We start from the raw sequence: 27,957 nt of genomic DNA, 5'->3' as shown, positions 1-27,957 counted from the left end.
GATAGAGAGATAGCACAAGTAAGCAGAGTGGCAGGCTGTGGGAGAGAGAGAAGCAGGCTCTCTGCTGAACAGGGAGCCCGATGTGGGGCTCGATCCCAGGGCCTTGCAATGATAACCTGAGCCAAAGGCAGCCGCTTAACCAACTGAGCCACCCAGGCACCCCACATTTCCACTTTTTAATAAAGATTTTATTTATGAGAAAGAGCACTTGAATGCAAACATGTGAATGGGGAAAGGGGCAAAGGGTGAGGAAGAGGGAAAGTGAGAGAATCTTAAGCAGACTCCACACTGAGCACAATGCAGGGCTGGATCTCACAACCCTGAGATCAAGACCTGAGCCAAAACCAAGAGTCAGATGCTTAACTGAATGAACCACCCAGGAGCCCCAACATTTCAATGTTTTAAGTATTTGTCTACCACGCTGTTTTCAATAGCTGCACAGTGCTCTACTATAATATACTTCATTTAACCAATCTCCTATTCTAAAACATTAGATTATTTTAAATATTTCAATAACACAGTCTGATTATTTCCTTTGGCTAAATTCCTAGGAGATGAAGTTCTAGATAAAAAGTGTAAGGTTTTTGTGTTTTGTTTTTAAGCTTTTTAAATTTATTTGAAAGAAAGAGAATGAGCTAAGGGGAGGAGCAGGGGGAGAGGGAGAAGCAGACTCCTTGCTAAACAGAAAGTTAGATGAGATCATGATCTGAGCCAAAGGCAGATACTTAACCAACTGAGCCACCCAGGCACCCTAAAAGCATAAGCCTTTTTAAGTGTTTTGATAAATATTGAACTGAATTTCATAAAGAGTGTACCATTTTTTTTTTTTTTTTACTAGCAAAGGAAGAAGGATGAGAGTAACTCGTGCTTTCCTTTCACCAAAATAGGGTATTTATTTTTCTTTATCACGTATCAATCTGGTAAGCAGAAATGGAATCACACTGCCATCTCCACTTGCACTTCTTGGATTACTAATGAGATTGGACTTAAAAATATATATATTTAGTAGTCAGTTGTGTTTCTTTTTTCATGAATCACGATGGTTGACTATTTTCATAATGTCCTTTGACCATTTTTCTCTTAGCATGTTAATCTTTTGCTTACTGGCCTTCAAAACTGTTAATGCTTTTGAGGGTGTAATGGTGAGCATTTCTAAAAATTACTCTATCATAACTATTAAAAAGTCAAATTGTAGGGATGCCTGGGTGGCTCAATCGGTTAAGCATCTGCCTTCAGCTCAGGTCATGATCCCAGGTTCCTGGGATCGAGTCCCACATTAGGCTCCTTGCTCAGCAGGGCGCCTGCTTCCCTCTCTTCTTGCCTTTCCCTGTGCTTGTATTCTCTGTCTCTCTCTGACAAATAAATAGATAAAATCTTTAAATAAGTCAAATTATAGTTTTAGCTTATCTCTTTGTTAGTTTTTCAATATCTGTAAGCAGCAGTGTTGATAGTTTTCCCTGTGCCAACTGGCTTGAATTTCATTCAAATAGGCATAGAACCTGGTTCAATTATTTGCCGCATGGATGGATGAATTTTTAAAATGATTTCTTAAATTTATTAATGAGAGACACAGAGAGAGAGAGGAAGAGGGAAAAGCAGGCTCCCGGTGAGCAGGGAGCCCAATGTGGGACTTGATCCCAGGACCCTGGGACCATGACCGGAGCTGAAAGCAGATGCTCAACCATCCGAGCCAGCCAGGTGTCCTGGATGGATGAATTTTAATAACTCCCATGTACACAGACACACAGTCCTCACAGGTAAGTCAGAAAACCAAAATCCACCTCCCAAGTAGCTGAGGTTCTCCTACAACTGATCTAACATGGTCAGGCTGAGTCTCAGGTGTCTATCACCTTACCTAAAAGGATCTTAAGAATTACCTTTAATAGGGAGGAAGACAAACCATAAGAGACTCTTAATTTCATGAAACAAACTGAGGGTTGCTGTGGGGTGAGGGGGAGGGATAGGGTGGCTGGGTGATGGACATTGGGGAGGGTATGTGCTATATAGTGAGTGCTGTGAAATGTGTAAGCCTGATGATTCACAGACCTGCAATCCTGGGGCAAATAATACATTATATGTTGAAAAAAAAAAAAAAAGAATTACCTTTCATAGGTAATCTATCCAGTATATCGATTACAATCCTAAGAAGAAATGAGAAGGCTCTCTAAGCAGTTAAAATCCATGTCTAAAACTCAGATATTGAATTCGCAGCAGAGTCTGTCAGGTTCTCACTTGGAGGTGTATTTGCTCTTCGTTTACACATAATTGGGATAAAACTGGCATTGGTCTTCCTTGTTTCCCCAGAAGATGAAAAGCCAAGAGGGTACAAAAAGACTTATAGACATGCAAACCAACACAGAAGGCAGTGAGAAAAGAATATCTGCTAGAGAGATAGTACGGTATAGAGGTTAAGAACATTGGCTTTAAAATCTGGGACAATCTGAGCATCAACATGAATGACAATAATGGATTATAATCCATTGAGTAAAAAAAGATTTTGTAATTCCATACTGAAAATAAGTATGTTAATGGGATGAAAAGAAAGTTCTTTCTTATTAAAGAATGACAACTAATAAATGTAGAAGGTATAATGAAACTAGAACATCATTTGCAATCTCATAATTATAACGGATGATAAGAGCATCTGGCTCACATGGCTGTGTGAATACACATAAAGTGCTTAAAACACACCTGACATATAGTAAGTGCTCAACAAACGCTGGTTATTATTTTTACTAAGTCCTTGACCTGTGGTTGGGCTGTGGGGAAGTCAGAGAAATGTGAACTGAGACATTTAAATTGGAAAGACAGCATATTTTATAACTAAACGGAGAGATCTGGATTCATATCAAAGCTCTATCATTCACTGTCTGTGATCCAGGACAAGTTACCATACCTCGGACGCCCATTCCCTTACCAGGAAAATGGAGATAATAACGCCCCCCACCACAGGTTATAAGTATGTAAAACTCAGTAGTACATGACACATAGAAGGAGTCCACAAATATGAGTTCTCTTCCCTTTGTCCATATAATTTTTTTTAAAGATTTTATTTATTTATTTGACAGACAGAGATCACAAGTAGGCAGAGAAGCAGGCAGAGAGAGAGGAGGAAACAGGTTCCCTGCCGAGCAGAGAGCCCGATGCGGGGCTCGATCCCAGGACCCTGGGATCATGACCTGAGCCGAAGGCAGAGGCTTTAACCCACTGAGCCACCCAGGCGCCCCCCTTTGTCCATATAGTCTTAATGATAATAACATGATTCTGGGTTGAAGCAGGCACCAGATGTATACCTGATCATGCCCCCACCTCCACCCCAGGACTCATGGTGGCACAGCCCTGTGTTAAGAAGGCAGCACTTCTTTCTATATTCTGCATAAGGTGGCTTGTTTTAAAATCCAAGTGAGAAAGGTTTGTCGACCTAAACTCAAAGGGACATAATTTGGTTAATCCTCAGCTGCTGTGTCCAATCACCATTCAATCACAACCCCTCCCATGGCAGGCTGTCCCTCCAGGCAGCTAGTGTCACTAACTGTGCTACCTGGGCCTCTTCAGGTTCGTGAATATTGATTCCATCTGTCCAATTTGCAGGCTGCAAGACGTGTCCAAGCAACCAAGTATGCTACCCTTGGCCCTGGAGGGCAGATGGTGGTCTGACAGGATGGAGAGAAGACAGTGACTAGGCTCAGCCCTCAGACTGCTAACCCAATCAAAGGGAATGGGCAATTCACTTCACAAACTTGGAGGCCAAAGAGGGTAAGCAACCAAGCTAGTGACTCATTCTGTAACCTCAGAGAAGATTCCCTTCATTTTTAATAAAACTCAAAGGCAGGAGCCCCAATGCGGGGGTATAGCTAGGACTAAAGGAACTGTGGCTGCTTAGTGGCCAAGAGTAGCACCAAACACCTTGCCAAATGGCTAGGAGGCTTTCTGTCCAACAGCCTTTACTTACTTACAATGCATCTAATCCAGACCTCCAGGGGGATAAGGCCCTTCTTGGGGAAGCCAGACCAGATCAGGCTAGAGGGCTACATGACTCTGGTTAGCTAGCTTTGATGACCAACAGAAATACAGCGGGGCAAAAACAGGGTAGGCGGCTAGCCAGGTTAGAGAAAGCTAAGGCAAAGCTGGTAAGAACGGGCTTAGCAGTCGGCCATGCCCAGCAAGTGTCAAGAAGTTCAGAGTAAAACAGAACCAACGGCCAGAGACCGGGCAGCATAGATATGAGGCAGAGTCAAAAGCCAGGTCAGATGTTAAGGACTAGAAGCTAAAGAAGAACAGTAGGTTAACAAACCAAGTAGGTAGCCAGAAACCAAGGAATATACAGGTATCAGAAGTCAAGGAAAGGCAAAAGCAGAAACCGGGAGCAGCACTGAGACTTCGGAATGAAGTGATTTCTTTCTCTTTGATGCCTTTTACTGAAGCAGAAACAAATTCCCAGGTTCAGAAATGTATTTGGGAGAAGGTGACTTACATGGGGAGATGGTAAGTAGGCCTGCCGTCTGGCTAACACAGGGAGTACAAGGTCAGAAGTAAAAAGAGAATCTGACGGCACAAATGGAAGCAGATGTCGCTATTCGAGGTAATCTATCAAAGGACAACTGCAACCTCCCCTCTGTTCTGATGCTGGCATACTGGCTGTTGATCTTGAGTAGGTCTGGGTTTAGGTATTACTGCCTTAAACTTGGGTAGCTGGTACCATACAGGCTGTGGTGTATGGGCTAGGCCTTTATGGTTTTAATAGCTGGATTAAAGGGGACAGAGTATATCACTCCATGAACTTTTGTTTTTCTACAACAGGAAACATTTCTACTCAAAGGATCTATGCTGACTACTCAACAGGTTCCCTCTGGGCAAAGACTTAAGAATACCAGCAATTCTCTGAGCTACCTCAGGATTTGATCTCTGATGGTCTGTGGAAAGAAAACCAATGCCATTATTAGCCTCAAAGACTAGAGATAATCTCCAGACTCTACTGCCCTAATTTGGAGATTCAGAGGCTATGTACAGCCCAAGAGGATGGGGGTTTGTCTTTTAATGACTTGTCTCTAGCAGCACTACTTGCCTTCCCGGATGCCAGTCAGAATCTGTTCTGTTTCTATCTCTGCCCAAGTGAGCTGACTCACTGAAGAGACTGGGCCTTGTGAACACTGAAGGTGAAGGATGTGAGAGTGACCTCTGATCCTAGGCTGAGAACTGTTTTATTCTCTGTCTTGTTTCTACTACCTGTTAGTACAAGTATCTATTTTCTTAAGGGTACAGAGTGTGGCTAAGTACAAGGAAGACAGTAGTCTAATAAGAGCTAACATTTGTGTATACTTCCCCCATGCCACATGCTGTTTTAAACATTTCATATATACTAACACATTTAATCTTTGCAACAACCCAATGAAGCAGCTTAAGCATTAAGAAAACTGAGGCCCTGGGGCGCCTGGGTGGCTCAGTGGGTTGGGCCGCTGCCTTCGGCTCAGGTCATGATCTCAGAGTCCTGGGATCGAGTCCCGCATCGGGCTCTCTGCTCAGCAGGGAGCCTGCTTCCTCCTGTCTCTCTGCCTGCCTCTCTGCCTGCTTGTGATCTCTCTCTGTCAAATAAATAAATAAAATCTTTAAAAAAAAAAAAAGAAAAAAAAAAAAAAAAAAAAAAGAAAACTGAGGCCCTGAGGAGTTAAGTAACTTGCCTAAGGTATTATTCAGCTGTAAAGTACTGAGGTGGGATTCAAACCAGGGCAGTGTGGCTACAAAGTCTATGTCCTCATCCCTCTGCTATACTGCCCCTCCTTTCCCTATACTGACTCTGAGGCAGCTAACAAACCATGGGAGCCATGCCTCAAGTCAGGTTTTAGCAGCAAGGCTAGGATAAGAAAGCCCAACAGAGGAAGAAACTAACAAAAAAGATTACTATTAAGTATATGAAGAGATCTTCAAGCTCATCTGTTATTAGAAAAAAGCCAATTAAAACAATGAGATATCACTTTAAATTCCACAAATTGGCAAAAGTTAGAAAGCTGAAAAATGCCACATGTTGGGAGAGGACACGGGATTCTGGGACCATCTGACAGACTGGTGCGGCCACTCGAGAAGGCGATCTTGTAATACTTTATCAAATTAAAGTACCTTACCCTATGACCCGGCACTTCTGAATATATACCTCCCACAGCAATTCTTTCTCAGATCCATAGAGGGCAACATGAGAGACGTTCATCCCAGCATTCTGTGACAGTGGGGAGTTGCAGACAATCAAGTGTCCCCCACTGGGAACGAGTAAGTTAAACGTGGTAGAGACACACTATGAAATATGATACAGCAGTTAGAATCAACAGACTGGATATACATGCAACAACACTGACATGATTTTTCAAAAAGGGCTGATTCCCTACCCCCTTCTATTAATCATAGCTGAACCTGACCATTTGTTCCAAAAGTTTATTCCTTCAGGACGTCTTTCAACTGCAGAACTTCTAATTCCTATGATGATCTTGGGGATTATCTCTAGTGGATCTTGGGGACTGAAGGATTATGGACCCAGCAAAAACAATGAATTCTCTGAAGTACACCAAAGGCCATCAAACGTGCCACTCCTTCTGCTGGGAATGTTTCCTGCTGCTTCAACTGGTTAGTGCCCATCACTTTCAGGGCTCTTCAGGAACTAGGTCACCAACTTGACTGAGTCTTCTCTGACCCCCAGCCTGGGTCCATGTCTTTCCTATTTGTCTACCCACAATGCAGTACTTACCCCCATGGGTAAGTGACCCTCATCATGTTGTACCATGATTGCCTTTTTACTTTTATTTGCCTTCTCTGCTAGACTATGAGGGAAGGGCCATATCTTGACCTTCATTCCCAGCTCCTTGCCCAGTGCCTAAGCCAAAGTAGTCAGTAGATGCTTTCTGAATGAGTGCATGAATAAATGAAGGAAGAATAAATAAAATCATTATTTTATTTGGTGGGAAATGGAGAAGAATGGTAGTTGCGACTCTATCAGCCCTGCCCAAACATCTCCCACCTGAGGATGCAAACTAGGTCACGGGCAGTTTAGCAGTGGAAAACCTTCACCTTCCTCTCCTGAGTACCAGGCCTTTCCTGCCTTCCAGCAGGCTGTTTCTAGACAAAGCTGAGGAAATAAATAGGAGGGTGGTCCCAAAGTGGCAGCTCCTGAGACTCATGGAACTCCCTTTGGAGCCACAGCCCCCATGAGGCGCATTTTAATTTGCTGATCAGGTTGTAATTAGATTAGAGGTGGGAGCATATGTAGGAAGGTTGGCTCACACTGACCTTGATGAGCTCCTGCTTTCAGGACAGTGGGGTGTCACAATGCATGGGAGGACAGTTACATCGATCGATGCTAAGGCTTTCTGCTCTCAGTGGCCGGAGGGGCTTGGGGTTGCCACATTGTTTAAGAAAAAGCGAGGAAATCTGTGGTGTGGGCCGAGGCCTATGCTGGGCCAGGCGCGTGTCAAAGACGGCTGGCGAGCAGCTGGAGCTGATGAAGCAAGAAGGGCAGTGATCCCAGCTCCAGGTCGTCCCCACACAATGTTGAGCTTCAGGAGAAGCTCCTCCAACTCCTCCTCCCCTTTACCCCCCACATCCAAAGCACAGGGTCACTGTGATGAGTGTCAAGGGTCCCAAGGAGAAGACAAAGAGTTGACCTATTCTCAATCCAGTGCACACCTCGATGAAGGGAAGAAGCAAAGAGGTCACAGTTCAGGAGGTCTGCTGGAAAGTCAAATGAGCTGTGGCTCATTCAGTCCACTGGCTGGTCTATGCGCTGGTCAGGAAAGCAGGGTGGCCTGACCAAAGGCAGCGGCATGTGTTAAATCTAAAGGTCCTGTGGCATGGGGGCATGAACCCTGAGTGGAGAGGGTGGGGAGAACAGTTTTCTTTTTAAAGCCAGCTTCCTTAGGAAAAAAACTAAGATTTGGTAGGAGGCAAAGAATCTGTGTAGAAAATGTGCCACAATTTTCTCAAAAGAGGATAATAATCTTTTGTTTTCTTCCCTCAAAAGGTACAGATCAGTAATCATAACATTACAGCCATACTTCACATTCACTGTTCCAGGTCCATATAACCACTTACAATGAGGTACTAGTCCCATTTTATAAATGAATAAACTGAGGCCCAGCAAGGTAACATGAGCTGCCCAAGTATACACATGAATTAAATTAAGAATAGGAACCAAGATTAAAATCCAGGTCTGTGTGGGGCCAAACCTGGTACACATTTCCCTAAACCACACTGGTTCTCACTCATCCAACCATCCATCCGTTAGTCTGTCTTACTATCCCATAATTACTGAGCCTCTATTATGTACCAGGGATAGTGACATTTTCAGATGGTAAGGTAAAGCAGGTCATAGCAGCTAGCTGGGTTAAGAGGGAGTCTTCTGGGGCGCCTGGGTGGCTCAGTTGGTTGGGCGGCTGCTTTCGGCTTGGGTCATGATCCCAGGGTCCTGGGATCAAGCCAAGCATTGGGTTCCCTGTTTGGTAGAGAGCCTGCTTCTCCCCTTCCCTGCTGCTCTGCCTGCTTGTGCACATGCGCTCTCCCTTTCTGTCAAATAAATAAATAAATAAATAAATAAATAAATAAATAAATAGGGAGTCTCCTTCAGATGGACAAGGGTCAAAATCAACGGTGGGCCCAGACAACATGAGATCACATGTACTCGCTCTCGCTCTCTCTCTCTGTCAAGTAAGTAAATAAATAAATAGGGAGTCTCCTTCAGATGGACAAGGGTCAAAATCAATGGTGGGCCCAGACAACGAGAGATCATTTGGGTCAAGGCCCAAAGAAGACATGGCACATTAAGGAGAGGGCCATGGAACCAAGATCACCCATCACAGGGTTTCCCAGACAACCTGGATCTCACATTCTCAGCTTAGTTCTCAATATAATTCCCTATCTTCCATGTCTTTCAATCTGTGCTCTAGAATACATGGTTGCTGAACCTATAGGCCAAAGTGGTCAAGCCCTGGTTGTTAGGGATTTCATTACAACATGGGCCTGGACTAGGTTCTCTCTAGGCAAATGCTCTATAAGAGCATGCTGGGGCTGGTATATTCCTTAGACTCTGGATGAAAATAACAAGAAAACAAAAAATATTAGTAACACCAGCAGATACCTATTAAGTACCTAACTACACACTAGGCATCCCACTGAACGGTTTTATGTGCATTTTAATCTTTGCAATCTCCCTATGCTGAGGTAGGGGCTATTATTATTTGCATTCTGCAGGTAAGGAACCAGAGCTAGTAAGAGGTATAGGAAGGTTTTAAAGTTAGGCAATCTCCTTCCAGAGCCCTTGTTCCTTACCACTATGTCACACACAACTAGACTACATGCTCCCCCAAAGAGGGACTGTGCCCTGACCATCTGTTCCTCACACATAAGGCCCACTATAGGCCAGTAAATATTTGTTGAATCAATTCACTTCTGGGGCCTTAACACTGCACTTGCTGATGCACACACTGAGTTTTGGTCAGCTTCTGGGCTTTATTCACTACTACTGCTAAGTTGGGTCTTCCTCACCCTGGATTTTATAGTTGGCTTTTGGTTTTAGTTGTAGACTTAAAAACTCATCCCTATTAATTTTTTCACCACAGATTTAACCCATTGTTCGAGCCCACTGAGTTCTTTTCTCAGTATCTCCAATTCTTTCACCCAACATATTATCTCTGTCTTTAAGCCTCATTTTTAAAAAAAATTTATTTATTTATTTGACAGAGAGAGAGATCACAAGTAGGCAGAGAGGCAGGCAGAGAGAGAAGGGGAAGCAAGCTCCCTGCAGAGCAGACAGCCCAATGTGGGGCTCAATCCCAGGACCCTGAGACCATGACCTGAGCCAAAGGCAGAGGCTTAACCCACTGAGGCACCCAGGTGTCCCTCTTTAAGCTTCATTTAATCTGCAGTTGGGTTGGCATTTATCCATGGTCTCAATGGAATCAGTGACGTAATGACTGAATAGGACAGGGCCCCGTGGCTCACCACTGAGTTTGCTCTCTGGTCTCCAGTCATATATACACAACATATGAAACAGGCCGTTCACCATCTGACTGAACTATTCTCCACATCATACTTTATTCATATGGGTATCATGAGAAACAAATACCCTGCTGAAACCCAGACACACCTACTATATTACCATATACTCCTGATCCACTAGCCTGCAGCCCTATTAAATAAACAGTTCACCTCTTTCCATCATCTTGGGTCTATGGAGGCCTGCTAGGAATAGGACTTCTAAAACGACAAATACGTCTGGAAGGCTGTGGTCCAAGGCCAGTTTTGCTGGCTGTAAGTGAGGTCTCTGGAACCAGAGGGAGCACAAAGCTCTTCTTAAAATTGAAGCTGTTTATGCCCGAGATGAAACTGAATTCTATTTAGGTAAGGGATGTGCTTAGGTGTACAAAGTAAAGAACAACACAGTGACTCCTGGTGGCAAACTGAACAAAACCACAGTAATCTAGGGAAAAGTAACTAGTGTTCATGCCAGATTCTGAAGGAACCTGCTAAAGCCACTGGCCACAGAATCCATGTGATGCTGTACCTCTCAAGTATTTATAAAGGTGTAGACTTGTTCTCTTATAAAAATAAATACATAATAAATAAGCAAGCAAGCAAGCAGCTCATGGCACAACATGGGTCTGATGTCTTTAAAAAGAGGTATGGGAGTGAACCAAATCGCAGTCCCTAGAAGAGGAACATCCTTCCCCAAGTAGCTGACTTGGATGAGCAGTGGATGCTCCCCTGATCCCAAATGATACTCTCTGTGAAAGCACCAAACACAGAACCCCAGGACGAGATACAGTGTTGGGAGAAGGGGGGTTACCCTGAGATTGTTATGTTAGTCAAATGAGCTGGCACTGCTTTCCAGGGAGCACTGTCTTGGGTTGCCTGAGGTCAAGGCATGCATCTGCCAAACTAGAATCGGTGCATGCTGGAATTGGAATATCATTACTACGAAACAGGATTATCTTGAGCAACGATTCCAAATGGGATTAGAAATGACTGTTACTCAGACATAATCGGCCACAGCAGCAGTGGGAGAAACATCAAGCCTGGCACACTTTTCTGGGGGCATGATGCTGGCATTCCGGGCACCTTGCCAGCACCCTCACCCACCCTTCCTTGCTGGGAAATACTGGGCACTGTCCAGCACTGGGCATGTGGCCACCTGGGACAAGAGCCAGTCCCACATCAAAGTGCCCTGCTCTGGGGTCTCATGTTCTAGGCCCAGCTTCTTAGATGAAAAGGGGTGTAAAAAAAGTCTCCAAATCCCTTCTGCTTCTGAGCCACCTAAAGGTGTTGGTGAGAGACAAATAATACCCCACATTCGAAGACAGGTTTACCTGCAGACTGTTAACTAATTTCCTCTTGGAGTGACCCATAGTGGTAATAATAATTAAGCATCACCACCACTACTACTATTCTATTAACTAAAGTACCCAAACCTTATCAAGTGCTTACTGTACAGCAGGCCATTAATCTAAACAATACAATATTTACATATTTAAGCCTCAAAATAGCCTTTTAGGGTAGATTTGCTCATTAGCCCCATTTTATGGTTGAAGAAACAATCACAGATAAGTGAAAGAACCTGCCAAGGTACATAACTAGTAAGAGGAAGAAGAGGAGTTGAACCCATGTAATCTGCTCTAGAACCTACAGATGTATCGATGCTAGACTACCACAGACTGAGAGGATTGTGACCAATGTTGGATAAGGCCTTTCCGTCACACTCTCTCATCTCTAGACTGCCAGCTCCTCCAACTGGATCTGGCACATTCTTGCTTTCTCACCTTTGTGAACTGATGTTCACACCACTCCTTTGGTACTGATGATATTCCAGAAATGCTGTCCCTCTATTCTCTACCTCTACCAATCAAAATCCTGTCCCATCTTTCAACGTCCACCTCGTGTGAAAGGCCTCCTTTCATTATTTCATCTCTACACGGCATGATCTCTGCCTGTCACTCGAGGTGATCTTCTCTAGGACACTGACCACATTCTGTCTCATTCTACAGGTTAAAAAAAAGGGGGGGGGGGACTTGTTTATCCCTTTACTGCTGTCAGCTTTTTTTTTTTTTTAAGATTTTCTTTTCTTTTCTTTTTTTTTTTTTTTAGTTTAAGTAATCTCTACACCCAACGTGGGGCTCAAAGTTGCAATCCCAAAGTCAAGAGTTATATGCCCTACCAACTGAGCCAGCCAAGTACTCCCTGACTATCAGCTTTTTGAGACAAAGAGTGCTCTGTTTTTAGACTTCTCAAAAATCCAGCATATCTTGACACCAGTGGGTCATCAAGAAACCTTGACTGAGCTGATTTGACTCTCGTCCTGGTACCTCTAAGTCCATCCCATGGCCTTGCTCCCCACCCCTTCCCTCTACAGGCAGTATATCCAGTGGAAAGAATGAGAATTTGTGGTTCAAAGAGATCTGGCTTCAAATCCTATCTCCCTCTTTCACTTATTAGACAACCATGGGCATATCTGAACTTCATTTTTCCTAGCTGTAAAACAGGGATAATGAGGGGCGCCTGGGTGGCTCAGTGGGTTAAAGCCTCTGCCTTCAACTCAGGTCATGATCCCAGGGTCCTGGGATCAAGCCCCACATCGGGCTCTCTGCTCAGCAGGGACCCTGCTTCCCTCTCTCTCTCTCTCTGCCTGCCTCTCTGCCTACTTGTGATCTCTGTCTGTCAAATAAATAAATAAAATCTTAAAAAAACAAACAGGGATAATGATCCTTCCCTATTAGGATTGCAGGGAGGATCAGAGCCAACACTGGAAGTGATTGACATGGGCCTGGCACACAGAAGCCCCCAGTCACAACCATAGCCATGATACCAATATAGACAGAGGATGGGCCAGTGCAAAGCCCAGCCTCTTTGGGCCAAAGGAAGCACCCCTCTGCAACAAGCAGCCAGGCCAAGAACAAGCTGGGGACCCTAGGAAGAGGCTGTAGGCCTTTAAGTCAGGGTAGAGTTCTATGTGGTTAGGTCCCTTAAGGACCTGCACTGAAGCACGGGTGCAGGGGTGCTGTACTTGCTCTGCCTCCAGCCAGCCAGCAAGGAAGGAGAGCCTTGCAGGGAAGCTGCCCCAGGCCCAGCTGCAAGAGCAGTATCACTGTAAGAACACCTATGCAGCTGCTGGCCCACAAAGAAAGGCCTGCACAGCCTCTTCTGCAGGACAGAAGTCTGGTTGAGGCTGCTGGTTTATCAAACACAGGGTTTAATGCCCACCCACCCATCCCCGTAGTAAGGTGGAGGGAAAATAAGCAAATGCTAAAAATAAATGAGTGCTACGAGAGGAAATTAAATGGTCTTCAGCCAAGGATGGCGGCATTTTAAAATTAACAAAGCCCAGGTACCACATCCAGGAAGGCCTTGGCAAATGCGTGTTAGCCGCTCATTAGATCAGCTCTTCAGGGACCCCAGCCAAGCAGGGAAGGCAGTGCCGGGAAGCAGTCCTTCCGATGCTGATGAAATGCACTCCAGGAGAAAAGGCAGAGGAGGGAGGGAGGCTCTTGTGGGGAATTTCAAACAGTTTTGTTGAAGCTCTGCCTCATGGCCTCACCTTCTCTGAGGCAGGGGCTTCCAAAGCAACCAGCAAACCCAAGTGGACTCAAATCCAAATCTCCCCCCACCACTCCACTCTTTCAGGATCTGTAGCTCCTGAAGCACCACAACAGCCACACTGTTTAGGTGGTCTCCCTGCATGGCAATGCAGGGACAAGGAGTCGGAGGATGATGTGGGATGGGAGGCAACCTCTCAGTCCTGTACCCTTTTTCCTTAATATTAAGGATCGTACAATATGCTGCGAATTTATAAAAGCTCACTGTGTATCACTTGTAAGTGAATTTATCATTATTCGTCAGTAATTATGTTTCATGACATCACATATCATGAGATATCACAAATCTTTATTCTCTACCAACCGAGTATACAGTACTCTAATATGAAATACCATCAACCAGAGGAAGTCTAAACATTCCAGCTGACGATGAACCATACAAATTCATTTTGACACTACAAATGTGAATTTTTAGTATGCCATAGGTGACAATTAATAATGAAAATGAGACACGGATGATAGCTTTTTAAAAAGTTTTTTTTTTTTTAAGTAAATTTACTGAGGTATCATTTACTCATAGTAAAATTCATCCTTTTAAGACGTACAATTTGATGAGTTTTCATTGTATATCACCACCACAGTCAAGACTTTGAATATTTTCATCCCTCTGAAAGTTCCTCTGGGCCCTTCCTCCTACTCCTAAATCCTAGCAGCCACTAAACTAAGCTGATTTCTGTCCCTACAGTACTGCCTTTTCCAGACTGTCATATAAATGGAGTTATACCATAGGTAGTTTTTTGTGACTGGCTTTAGCTTAGCATAAGGCTTTTAAGCTAGGTAGCTCAGTAAGTTAAGTGTACAACTCTTGCTTTCAGCTTAGGTCATGATCTCAAGGTTGTGAGATTGAGCCCTGTGTTGGGCTTTGCACTGAGCGTGGAGCCTGCTTATGATTCTCTCTCTCCCCCTCTCCCCCAGTCACGTGCATGCACTCTCTCTTTAAAAAAAAAAAAAAAAATTTTCATCCCTTTTGCCGCATGTGTGAATGGTTTGGTTTGTTTTTAAAGATTTTATATTTATGTAACAGAAAGAGAGAGCACAAGCAGGGGGAACAGCAGGCAGAGGGAGAGGGAGAAGCAAGCTTCCCTGGAGCAGGGAGCCTGATGTGGAGCTTGATCCCAGGACCCTGAGATCATGACCTGAGTGAAGGCAGTCGCTTAACCAAGTGAGCCACCCAGACGCCTCTGAATAGTTTTTTTTTTAATTGCTGGGTAGTGGTCCACTGTATGGATGTACCACAATTTGACTATTTACCAGCTGAGGCATATTTGGGTGATTTCCAGTTTTTGGTGATTATGAACAAAGCTACTATAAATGTCTGCATACAGGTCTTTTTGAAGATGTATGTTGTTATGTCTCATGGACAAAGTTAATACAGGAGCTAGTATTGCTGGGTTGCATGGTAAATATATGTTTTACCTTCATGAGAAACTGCCAAAATGTTTTCCAAAGTGGCCACAGCATAATGCATTCCTAATTAGCAACGATGGCAATTGTTCTGCAACCCTGTCAGCACTTGGTATTGTCAGATTTTCTAAATTTTAGCCATTCTAAATAACTAATGCTGAGTTATCTTTTCACATGCTTATCTGCCATCCATCTCTTCTCTGGTTAATGTCTGCTCAAATTTTTGCCCATTTTTTAAGAACTGGGTTGTCTTTTTACTGTTGATTTATAAGAGTTCTTTATATCTTCCAGATAACATTCCTTTATCAGATGTCTGTTTTGAGTTTCTTTTTTGAATTAAAAATTATAAGGATCTAAATCATACAATTTTTCTGCCAAACCGCTATCCCCTGCATATACACACTGATGAAGGGAACAGGACAGACTTCAACCTTCAGTTTACAAATACCTTAGTGCCACTGGATGGACAGTCAAGCAATAGCTGATACCTGTTAAAACTCACGAGGCTATTTTTACCTCCGCTATAAGCACCCAACCAGCATTAGACTTTAAGGAAAGCTACATCTGGAGAAATGGCTGTCTTATAAACAGCTTTTGGCCCCCCAGGCTCTGGGCTCCCAAAAGCCCTGTTCTGGTCCACCAGGCTCCTGGAATGGTCAACAGTCGTCACACTCCATTGCTGGCCATTGTCCACTGGGAAAGGTAGGAGGCTCCCAATCCATCCTTCAGTAAAAGAGCAAACAGAGGGGCCTGTGGCTGCTTGGACATCAAAGTTGAGCAAACAGGCCTGGCAGGCCCTGCCTCTCCGCCTACACATCCTGCAAATGCCATGTGAAGGAGCCTCCCTGAGGGGGTCATGACTTTCAGCTTGTCATAGCACACATCAAAGTTTGCACCACACACGAACTGGGTACATGGGTTCGAATCAAGTCGCCTAAGAGCGGATACTCAGCCATTGTGTCCAGTTTTAATCCTGTGTTTTCCCAAGTAATTAAGCCTTCTTGCTTATGAACTTGTGACTAAGCAAAGCATCACTGAGAGGTTGTAACATCAAAGTGCCTTCCACCGTCTGTCCGTGTTTGGTAAAATTGGATTTCTTTCCCTTCTTTAAGAAAACTAATTGAATTTAGCTGCAGGCTGGGTATATTTGCACGAGCTGGTGAAGGCTATGCTAAGTCACAGTGATCATCCTGGGACCCTGTGGCTCAGCCTTTAGCTGGGTGGGGTTAAAGTACAACACAGAATGAGGCCTCCAGACTCCAGCAAAACAAGTGCCTGTGGCATGAGGCTTATGGAGGCCTCACTATGGAAAGGGGTCAGCCCCCAGCAACTGCCCCTGAAGTCACTACTACACCCAAGCTGTTACTAGGGCTGGCAAAAGGATCATCCTAGTAGAATGTTGGTAAATCTTTGGCAGAATGGCTACTGAAGATAATGGTCATCACATTACTCAAGTCCTTGATGTTGGCAGTCCAAGGAAGCTTCTTTTTTTTTTTTTTTTAAAGATTTTATTTATTTATTTGACAGACAGAGATCACAAGCAGGCAGAGCGAGGAGAAAGCAGGCTTCCCCCGGAGCAGAGAGCCCGATGTGGGGCTCGATCCCAGGACCCGGGGATCATGACCTGAGCTGAAGGCAGAGGCTTTAACCCACTGAGCCACCCAGGCGCCTCCCAAGGAAGCTTCTTAAGGCAAAGGTTGTGCTGCTTATTATCTGAATCCCCTCAGAGCCTAGCACATCAGCACCAGACACAGTATAGTTTTAAAAAATGTCTGCTGGATACATAAAATGATAATACATAGGGGTGTGAGAACAGAGTTTTTTTTCCCTGAAGAACCAGATCCTCTGTATCCCTATTTTTGTCCTACTCATTAGGAAGCTTCAATCTAAAGTGAAAATTCCACTAATTACCTGACTTACAGTGAGTATAGCATGGTCCCATTTATGTGAAATCACACACACACACACACACACTGCTTAATTTCTAGATAGAGGGAATTCAGTTGACTGTTACTTTCTTCTCTATATTATTTTTACAAAAACAATAAAGCTATTTTCAGAAAAGAAAATCTCTGGTTCAATCCTGATACAATTATCTTTCCTTTTACCAATATGATTTCTGATCCTGATCCAGTTTTAACTCTCCTGTGTACATTTATATTTGTATTTTAATTTGAGTCACTGCAAGCCCTTTTTGGAAATAAAAGGAGAGAATAAATTATAAATTAAGTTCCCATACACACTTTTAAAATTTTGTTCTACAGTACTGTATTTTTTAAAAAATTAAATAAAATAGTACTGTCTTTACTATTCAAAATTAAGTTAAAAAATACATATATAAATAACAGTTCACAAGATGTCTGTCTCCTTAAGGATAGAGATTATTGTGCTATATCCCTCAGGACATAGGCATGAAGCAGGCACTCACTAAAGGCAGTTGAGGGTGAAATGACTGGATCCTCTTAAGACCTCTTCCTTGAGGCTGTAGGCTGACATCTAACAGAGGTGAAGGTTCTCTGCTTTCAGCCTTGAAGTAAGGGGTGCTATACCCCTCTATCCCCCCTTCATCCAAGTCCAACTGAAATGGTGGCATTTCGGGCCTGGCCGATATGATTCCAGAAGGTCTTGGTAACTGATGAAATGAGGATCAGTACACTTCTAATAAGGAGAAACTTATTGGCAGACTGTACCGGTATGGACATGATCATTTTTTAAGACCATTCCCGTGGCACCTTTACAATGAGGCCTACTTACCCTGACCAAGGTACTCCTGGCATTCCTTTTTATCAGGTTCTATTTTTCCTCTTTCTATAGCATTTCTTACCTTCCAATACGGTATATATTTTATTTATGTATTCTGCTATCATTTACTATCTGTTCCTATCTAGGGACCACCACCAGTATAGACATAAGGTCTATGAGGGTAGGCATCTTTGTCTGTCAAGAATAGTGCCTGGAAAACAGTAGGTCCCCCCAAAATATTGTGATATGAATAAAATAAACTAAAAGGTATGCCACTTTTAATAAAAACCACTGGAAGGAAGAGGAGGACACAAAATGCATGTTTAAAACACCAATAATTGGGGCGCCTGGGTGGCTCAGTCAGCTGAGCAACTGCCTTCAGCTCGGGTCATGATCCTGGGGTCCTGGGATCGAGCCCGGCATCAGGCTCCCTGTCTGGTGGGAAGCCTGCTTCTCTCTCTCCCTCTGCTGCTCCCCCTGTTTGTGCTCTCTCTCAACCAAAAAATAAAATCTTTAAAAAAAAAAACAAAAACCACCAATAATTAGTCCTAAGAACCCAAACAAGTAAATACCAGCCAACACTCTCACTTTGCTCAACAAGCATCACTGAATTGCTAATGGCACTGGATAAAGACAGGGCAATCAGTTAAGGTAACAAGTCATTAGAATTAGAGAAAAGTGTCCCCAGAGCACATCTACCAGCTATCTGCACACTGACTGACAATACTCTTTAAGTATAGTGTTATTTCCTCATCTGTCTCAGTGGTGGAAATACTACACCTAGAAGGGCCACACACTCCCTTCCCTTTCCTCTGCCACCTGCTTGCTATCTCTTGTGGATGGAGACCCCCCCCCCCCAAAGCTGGAAAAGAAAACTGGTGGGTGGGGTGGAGGTGGTGGTAGGTGGAGTGAGTATCAGTGGCAGAATAAAAGCACGCTTGTGTGTAGACAGGACTAATGTGGACAGAAGAGAATAACAACTCGACATTGTAACAGGTGACACATACACTACCTCACTGGGCTCTCACAAAAATAGAGCGGGAATCCACCCTGCTGCCAGAGTGAGTCCCCTCACACCTTCTGCTCTGATAATATCCTGTCCACATGGCTCTGACATCATGGGTCATGCTAGACTCTGTGTCTCTACCTGCCTTTCCTTTCCATATTGGACCCTGAGTTCCCAAGGTCTCTGATTCTCCAGTGATTAGCACAGAGTCTGGCTCAGAGTAGATATTTACCAAATGCTTGTGAAAATAACTGATTTCAGGTGGAGAAAGAGGGGGCCCACAGAATTCTGAAATTCAACTAAGGGTCAGAACCAGGACGGGATTCCAAGCCTCTCAACTGCAAAGCCTATTTACACCAAGTTTCCTTTCAAGTGCTTGGAGCTTATGAGGCAAATAAGGAAATGGAATGCTGAGAACAGGTTCAGGACAGAGGAACAGAGAAGAAAGTCCTATCTCCAATACAGCTAAGTCTCTCAGCCTGTCTAAGGCAGTGCCACCTCTATATTAAAAAGTCCCTGTTTCATCGGTTTCGACATTTATGATCCTTCCAAAGGAGGCCAGTAGTGGCAGACAAAAGCCTTAATGATCAGCTTAAAGGAAAAATTAAAACTGGGCACTTCAAACTATCAATTTCCATGACTGCTACTAAACTGCCCAGTCTGCTTTCTTTGAAAGCATTTCTTTTTGCTCTTATTTAATCAACTCTTTTGCATAACTACTGCTAAAAACTGGGAAGGAGAAGTAGGATCCTGGATCTGGCAGTGGGAGGCAGCAGTGAGGTAAAGTAAAACACAAATTTTGCAGGCAGCCAGACCAAATTCTAATTCTTGTCTGTGTGACCTCAGACAAATCATCTTACCTTACTGGGGTTCAATTCTCTCAGCAGCAAAATGAGAATTCTGGCAAATTGTGGCAGTTGTGAGAACTGGATATAACACTCTATACATAGGGGACTATTTCAACCTTTACAAAATAGCTTCTCAGAGGGAATGGGGAAGTGCGCAGGAAAAGAGCAGGGCTTCTAATGGGAGGGAGGGGGTACCCCCTTCCCTATCAGAATCTCCAAAGAAATAGCCCAGTGGAGCCCTCACTGGGGACAGTGACTAGATTCCTCCACATGGACAGATGGTAGATAATGAAAACATGAACAGAACTCACATGTGTACCTTCTACCACTTAACACAGGCTTGCAAACATTTCATGGCTTCAATAATGCAAACAACTCACCTAAGGTCACAAAGCAAATGAAAGATGAAGCCAGGATCCAAGGCTATCTCTGCCTTTTCCCCATCTCCTATACTTTCATTACACCAGGTGTAGACCTGACCTTCAGCTCAGTCCATCACCCTGACTCTGGGGAAGACAGCAAGGAGACAAGCAAGGGTGGGTAAGGGTTTTGGAATGTGGTCTGCAAGGATCAGGCTAAGGGAGCCCTGTGTGGAAGAAGATTTCTCACCTGTCGTTTCGGCTGATGGCTGCCACCATGAGTGCCGTCCAGCCGAGTCTGTGCCTTGCATTAACATCTGCACCTTCCGACAAGAGCCTAGAAAGAGACAGAGGAATATTTTTAGTAAATGGCTTATCGTGGAAGTAGGAGTGAAAGAAGTGAAATCGTCAAAAAACAGGGAGGCTGGGTGAATCTGGAAATAGTCACAGTACTAAGTACCCACCCCAGTTCCTATGGCTTGAATGAGTCTGACCCCCTGCTGTTATCTTCTCAGCCTTCTGAGGAAATAATGTGCCTTCCCTTCTTTAACAACCTGACACTCCCACTCCCTTGGTCCAGAATGCTCTTTCCCTGATTCTTCGCCCGTTCAAATCCTACTAGCACGCTATGGGGTTCAATCCTGCTTGAGAACTCCCTCCTGTGAAGGCTTCCTTGGCTCATCCAGTCCACAGATCTCTTTTCCATCCTTAGAATTTCCCTATGTTCAGCACTGAATGCCCAATGACACTGGTTATCTAGGTAGTTCCCAGTTTACAAAAGGATCACATCCTCAGGTTTCTCTATATGGTGGCTGTTTGGAAACTGAAAATCTTGAACCCAAGGACAGATAGGAAGAGTATTAGAAATGCTGGATTAGGTTTCTAGGAAAGTCCACATGAGCCTATTTGATTCTCTAGGTCAGTGCCTAGCACATGGTAGGAATTCAAGCATTGCTCGATAAACTAACAAAAACAAGGCTTTAAATATATCACTAAAATCCTAAATTCTGGGTTCTGGGAACAGAGGGCCCTACAATGTGGGGGTGAACATAGAGAAGGGGAATAAACAGAACCAACTCTTACTGAACATCTACTGTAAGCAGGAAGTGCCTTCAGAACTTGACACACATGCTCTCAGTCTTCACACAAGCTTAAGGAATTGATGTTAACCTCTTTTCATGGATGAGGTGACAGGCTCAGTGAGGTGAAATGTCTCGCTGAAGGTCACAAAGCCAGCTAAGGGGCAATCAGTGATTGAAGTTCGGGTAGATAATGCCTCTATAGCCAGAATCCCTGTTATCTCACCGCCCTTCCCCCAGACTCAGCTTCGCTCCATGGATCGTGGAAGACAAGAGACTCAACTGACTTTAGCCAGTCATGGTATGTGCTTGGTCCTGTGCTAGATTCTGGGTGGAGATGAGAAGACAGGGGGTCTGCCCTAAGGAGCAAATGATTTAGCTGGAGTCGGGAAGGGTGAATGGGGGGAGACTAAGAATAGTAGGAAATCAAAGCCTGAGGGTGTAGTTTCCCACCAGAAGTGCCACAGGAGGCCAGGAGAGTGCAAGACCAAAAGCCAAGAGCGATTCACCAACAATGCAGGATCTGCTTATGAGGAATAGTGGAGGGTGTTTGGGGAACTGGGAGGCCACTGACTCTTCAGTGGGTTCCAAATGAAAGGCACCAGCAGAAAGTCTGGAGGCGGGGTTGAGTCCTAGCTCCATTCTTGTGTCACAATGTGCAGTAACTGCTCATCTGGACCAAGCCAAATAAAAGCTCGGTGTGGGATGAAGCAAGCAGGTGATGAAGGCCTGGGAGGAAGAGCCAGAGCATGTAGGATTCACCTGGCCTGTGCTGACGCAGGGAGGGAACAGGCACTGTCAGAGTGCAGGGAGAGACTGGCCAGCAAGCCATAAGCATGCATGGGAGGAGCTCTGTGAATGGGGGAGCGCAGGGTCCAGGCGCACACCCAGGGAACCTAACCCAGGCTCAGTGAGCCAGAAGTCCTCCCTGAGGAGGTCATGCCAGAGAGCTAGCCAGTCAAATGGGGTCGAGGGAGGGGAAGGAGTATATCAGGCAGAAGTAAAGCCTCTCGCCCAGAGAAGAAGGCAGCATGACTGGGCCCAAAATGTGAGGGAGGGTTGTCAAGAGAGGTCGTCAGGACACCCTCATCTCTCCCCTCTAATTTGGAGGATTTCTTCTAGTGAAACTCCTAGGCTCCTTTGCCACACGCAGTTATGCTTCTTTTTGCAGAAACAACTTTTTTTCTTTTTTTAAGATTTTATTTATTTATTTGACAGAGACACAATGAGAGAGGGAACATGTGTAGGGGAAGTGGGAGAGGGAGAAGCAGGCTTCCTGCCAAGCAGGGAGCCTGATGCAGGGCTCGATCCCAGGACCCTGGGATCATGACCCAAGCCAAAGGCAGACGCTAAATGACTGAGCCACCCAGACGCCCCCAGAAACAATTTTCTATGCACAAGAATATTAAAGTGACTAAGAGCCCTATGAGACCAAAAAAAAAAACAAAAAACAAAAAACAAAAAAAAAAACCCACAAAAACCCTCTTTTTGTACAAAACCTCCTTAATTTACAAAACCTTCCCTGGTTTAGCAGGGGCTGTGCAAAGCGCATGGGTCGGAAAGCTTAGAGCCTGGAGTTCTGATCCTGTGATTCGGATCAGATGGCCTCATTTCTCTGGTCCTCAGTCCAGGAGGCTAGAAAATGAGGACCAGCTAAGGCAAAACAAAGAGGTTTCTGAAGGAAAAGACACGAAGTGTGCCTTGAAGAACAAGCAAGAACAATTTAGAGGCAAGGGAGGAAGTGCATGCCGGTCCAGACGAAAGTAACAAGACAGAAGCAGGGAAGCAACGGGAAGGCAGATTCAGAGATATAGATGGATTCAGGCAGATCCATCCAGGTGACAGCTCACAGCAGAGAAACAGGCAGCTGCCAAGGTATGCAGGGCCTACAACAGGACCTCTAAAGCCAAGCTACCAAGGTGGTGGGCATAAATCTTTTTGAGCCACAGGCTTTAAACTGATGACTCTCTCCAGAAAAGTTCATAGGAACACACATACCCATAAAAGAATTTTTCCTTTTTTATTTTCCTTCCTTCCTTCCTCCTTTCTTTTTACAATGTCCACAAGTTCACAGCTCTTTAAGAAATCAGTAACAGGGGCGCCTGGGTGGCTCAGTGGGTTAAGCCGCTGCCTTCGGCTCAGGTCATGATCTCAGGGTCCTGGGATCGAGTCCCGCATCGGGCTCTCTGCTCGACAGGGAGCCTGCTTCTCTCTCTCTCTCTCTCTCTGCCTGCCTGCCTCTCTGTCTACTTGTGATTTCTCTCTGTCAAATAAATAATAAATAAAATCTTAAAAAAAAAAAAAAAGAAATCAGTAACAGATCTTAGGTTAAAAACCCAGTCTAAAGGGTTGACAAATGCCTGGCACACATGCTACTCTCCTGCACTCCTGCACTGAAGTCAGAATCATGACTCCCTCCTGGCAGCTCTGTCCTGTGGAGCCTTTGAAAAAGCCTCAGAATTCTCCTCAACACTCGTTTGAATCAGCCATCATTAATCAACTAAAGCTGGCAACAGAGAAGAAACCTCTTCAGCGTTCCTTAGACTCTCACCACAGGCAGAGGGGTTGTCACCGAAGGTTTTGGGCAAAAGAAATTATAAAATTAACCTGATAGCTTAAGCAAGCTGAGTCTGAAAGGGAAGAAAGTAGAAAGCGGGGACAAGAAGACAGTTTGGGGGCTGCTGTAATAGGAGACCAAAGGAGATGAGCCAGAGAAGGGAAATGAGAAAGCAGGACACAGCCAGGAGAAACTCAGTGCAGTAAGAATCCCTCCTGTCTCCAGTGGGTCAGGGACCCATGTTCCCCTGCCTGGATCCTGAGAGTTCTGGAAGCAGCTCTGCTCTGGAAGCAGGACGGAAGAAGGGGTGGAGATGTCCCTTGAGGGCCAAGTATAGTGTAATGAAAAGGATGAATAAAGGATTTTGGAATAAACTAGACCTGGATTTAAATTCTCGTCCAGCTAGATAATCCTGGGAAAATCAATTCTCTGAGTCTCAGTTTTCTTACCTATCAAATAGGGACACTAATCTCTACTTTGCTGGGATCCCAGCCCAGTACCTGGAGTATAGACGAAGTTCAGTACAGGGTGACTTCTGCCTGACAGCTTACCCTACTTCCCCCCTGCCTCGATGGACCAACATGTTCTAGTCTGAAGCTGGCAGCAGCAGGTTGGCCAATACCCAGGGATTCTGAGACAGGGTCACACAGGATGACCTGGATAATTCAGCCAGCCTGGCTCCAGGCACTCCTCTATTCATCTATTCAACAAACGTGTGTACACACCTACTTTGTGCCCAGCTGCATGCTAGCTCCTGAGGAGGACACAAGACAGAGGTTCTTGCTTTCCAGAACCTGAACCAAGCAGGGTTTTTTCTTTTTATACACATATACACATATGCATTTCTGTTTATTACCTCTTTTCACAAGAAATTGCATTTTAAGATAAACTCATACTGCTAGGTATACAATAATTCAATTTTTAGGAATTGCTATATAGTTCTCCATGGCACATCCACCAGATTTTTCCCTCTCTGCTGATACCCACTCAGCAAGCCTCCATGTCCCAGCCACCAAAAGTGAGCTCAAAGAATGTCTTACATGTGCCCTCTTGGACGGGTTTCTCTGGGGCGTGCATTTGCAGTGGGATCCCTGGGTTTCAGTTACTTGGTTTGATGCCACTGTGCCAGGGTCCTCTCCGGGACAGCTGCTCCATCTACCTTCCCGCCAGCAGGACAGGGATGTTCCTGTGTACTGCTCTTCCTACCAACACTGGGCAGTTGCCAGCTTCCTACTGACTGCAAGCCCCATAGGTCTAAAGGAATCTCACGTTATTGTCTTAACTTGTGGCTCTGATTAGCAACAATTTTGAGCTACTTGTTACACGCCGATTAGCACTTTGGGATTTTCCTTTTCCATACAATGCAGGATATTCTTTTAACAGGAGGACTGCTGGGGAAAAGGGCTTCTCCAAACTTGCGATCCTGCCAATGACCAGAGCTGAAGGAGCACAGAACAGGCAGGCACCCGGGGCTCTAGTCAGGGCTGCCGCCGCCTCCTCTAACACACTGGGAAAGGTATCTCATCCTGAGCTTCAGCCTCCCCATGGGTCCACACAGGCTTCAAGAGGGGGCACAGAAACCTGAGGGAAAGGGTACCACCAACCTGAAGCATCACTTCTAGGAGGCAAATCTCAGTGCTCTTCGGCGACACTGCAGGGTTGAGCCCTGCCCAGCATCCTGACTGAGCGTCCTTCTTTGCAGCCTCCTGGGCCTCCGGTGTAATGGAAAAAGCAATGACCCTGGAGTCCAAGGGCTGGGGTTCAGATTATGGCTCTGTCGCTTACTAGCTGGGACGTGGGGGATATTAATCTCTACTGTGCAAGGTGTTGTAAGGATTAAAAGTGACACCACACAGTAGCACTCCATAGAGTGGCGGCACTTGTCAAATCAAGGGAGGAGGGAGGACCAGAACCAACACGACAAAGCACCACAAGCAAAGCCAACTACAACTTTGCCTCCTTCAGAGCTGGGTGGGGCCCCTCCCCCACCTCCCTTCCGTACAGAGCAGCCCTCAAAGTCAGCATTTCACACACACAGGTCTCCTCCATTTCATTTTGTTGTTTTGCAAGTGAATGCCCAGTGGGCAGTCATTTCAAAGTAGTGGCCAGCTGGGCTTGCGGGTGGCTGCCTGCTGAGAGTGGCTGAAAGGGCCTCTGAGGCCTGAGAAAGCCACCCCTGCTCTCCCCTGTGATTTTCACCAACAGACAAAATGCGGCAAGTGAATTAATCTCTTTTAAAAAGAGCAATGCTTGTGACAGAGCATGGTGTCTCCAAAAAGGTTAGGATTCCATCATCTCTGAGATGATGAGTGGAATGCTTAATGCGGGTTGCCACTCAGGGCAGAGCAGCCTGTGTCCGGGGGCTGGGCACTGCAGGCCTTTCTGGGCTCCCTGCAGACTTGTGGAAGACCCTTCCCTAATGAACTAGGTCTTCTGCCTGGCAGGGCAGTAGTGGGTGACACTCACTGGGGGTGGTCCAGGGCAGTGGACAAGGAGAAAGTCACACTAGCAATCAGGAGTAGAAGCCCAGCTCTTGCACAGATCTCAGGCAGTAGTGGGGGCCAGGGGAAGAAGCAGGATGGATTTGGTCCACATGCAGGCTCCGGCACTTACTGGGTGGGCACGAATGGATGAATGAATGACCTAGCCTCTCTGAACTTCACTTGGTCCCTTCATCTGAGTGACAGCTCATGCTCTCTGAGCCTGTTTCCACATCTGTTAAAAAGGGAGAGGACCCCAGCAGCCCTACCCTATAGGTCACATGGGAGTACCATGAAGAAACAATGAGACAAAATATAGAAAAATGCTACCCATGCAATAAAGGACTGGACAAACAGAAGAGCCTGTGCTATTATTATTTCCAGTTAGTACCTACCCCATTTTAAGGAAGGAATAGTAAAGGAGGATATATGTGAAAGGTGTACACAGAACTTGGACCATATGTGCTCAAAATTTGCTGTGGATTGATAAATAAACAGTCTCAAATCCCCAGGCAAGGGCAGTGGTAGAATAAGGGTACCCTAGCCCAAGACCTGAGATTTCCATAGGAGACTAACACATCACGCCGGGGGGGGGGGGGGGGGGGGGGGGGGGGACGGGGGACGGGGGACGGGACGGACAAAGCTGCTGTGATCAGGGATCCAGGAGGGTTCAGAAGGCTGGGGACCAAACACAAAACAATTAATGGAAAAGAGCATGAGAGTGTCAAACTTTCCCTTCCTGCTGTGAGTGCTTCTGCATTCTTTTAAATTTTATTTATTTATTTATTTGTAGCAGTGAATATACTATTGCTTTTTTAAGCAAAACTTTCTTAGGGGGAAAAAACCTTCCCCTTTCTTTCTGCAAGAAGCCTGTGCTAACCTGTATCAACACTTAGCAGTTTCCTTGTGTCCCCCACCCACCCAGTGAGTGTGGCCCTCCAGACTCCTCACTCCCTGCCCTGGCACCACCGCCACACGTGGGCTGAATGAGTACATGTCTACAGCACATCCCTACACACTCACCAATACCTCAGTCTTATGTTGGAAGTTACCTGTTCTGTACTGGTGGGCCTGTCTTTTTCAAAGAACTTGGGCTCCTGTGTATATGTGGGAAAGTGTGGGTGTAGCTTCTCAGGCTTGGGGCTGGGAACACTTAAGATGCAGGCCTGGAGCTGGAGGCCATGGATTCTAGTCACAGATCTCTCGGTAACTAGCTGTGTGATCCAGATCTGTCTCTCTGCGCCTCCCCTTTCTCTATGGTAAAATAACAGAACAAATGATTTCTTAAGTCCCTCCCAGTCCTGAAATCTCGGAATTCTAAATACATATAACATCAAAATTTGAGAAGTGGATTCCTAACAGATACAGGCATTAGCAAGACTTCCAAAGAAAAGACAAGTCCCCCAGCTGCTGTCTGTAGGAGGGAGAGTCCCAGAAAGGGATATGGGCAGTTTTGAGTTATTCTGGCTAACCAGCTCTTCCACTCAGGGGAGGGAGGTACCACTTGATTTTTCTTCCTCTTTCTTTATGACCAATCAATACAAAGCGGCCACTGAACTTCAATCGTGCATTGTTCCAACTGATTTCCGGATCCTTTGCATTAACTGGCTCTCAGCTGCAGCTGGGGAGGGGGCTGCAGGGTAGGGAGCCCTGGCCCACCTGCATCAGAGGCCTGGAAGCAGTGAGCCATGCAGACTCAATCATGATCACTATCTGGGCAACAGGGCTCTGGCTGGAGCCTCGCAGAAGGTCCTGTTTACAGTAATAACAGCACCAGGCCAGGCTGTCTGAGCAGAAGCAAGGCGCCTGGGGCTAGAATCCACACGCGCAGCCTCCATCTGCGCCTTATCTACCCAGTCA

The 27,957-nt window shown here is 45.3% G+C and overlaps 1 protein-coding gene across 2 annotated transcripts in view; it reads right to left on the bottom strand.

Moving 5' to 3' along the window:
- Positions 1–27,957, bottom strand: part of CLPB (caseinolytic mitochondrial matrix peptidase chaperone subunit B) — a 140,536-nt gene that overhangs the window by 90,873 nt on the left and 21,706 nt on the right. For both annotated transcript variants that reach the window (XM_047691442.1, XM_047691443.1), the window contains exon 3: positions 20,232–20,318. In XM_047691442.1, the coding sequence (XP_047547398.1) occupies positions 20,232–20,318 (87 nt within the window). The remainder of the gene's footprint in view (positions 1–20,231; positions 20,319–27,957) is intronic.

The sequence above is a fragment of the Lutra lutra genome, chromosome 10 (genome assembly GCF_902655055.1).
Source record: "Lutra lutra chromosome 10, mLutLut1.2, whole genome shotgun sequence".
NCBI lineage: Eukaryota > Metazoa > Chordata > Mammalia > Carnivora > Mustelidae > Lutra > Lutra lutra.
This window is presented reverse-complemented; position numbering and strand designations above follow the sequence as displayed.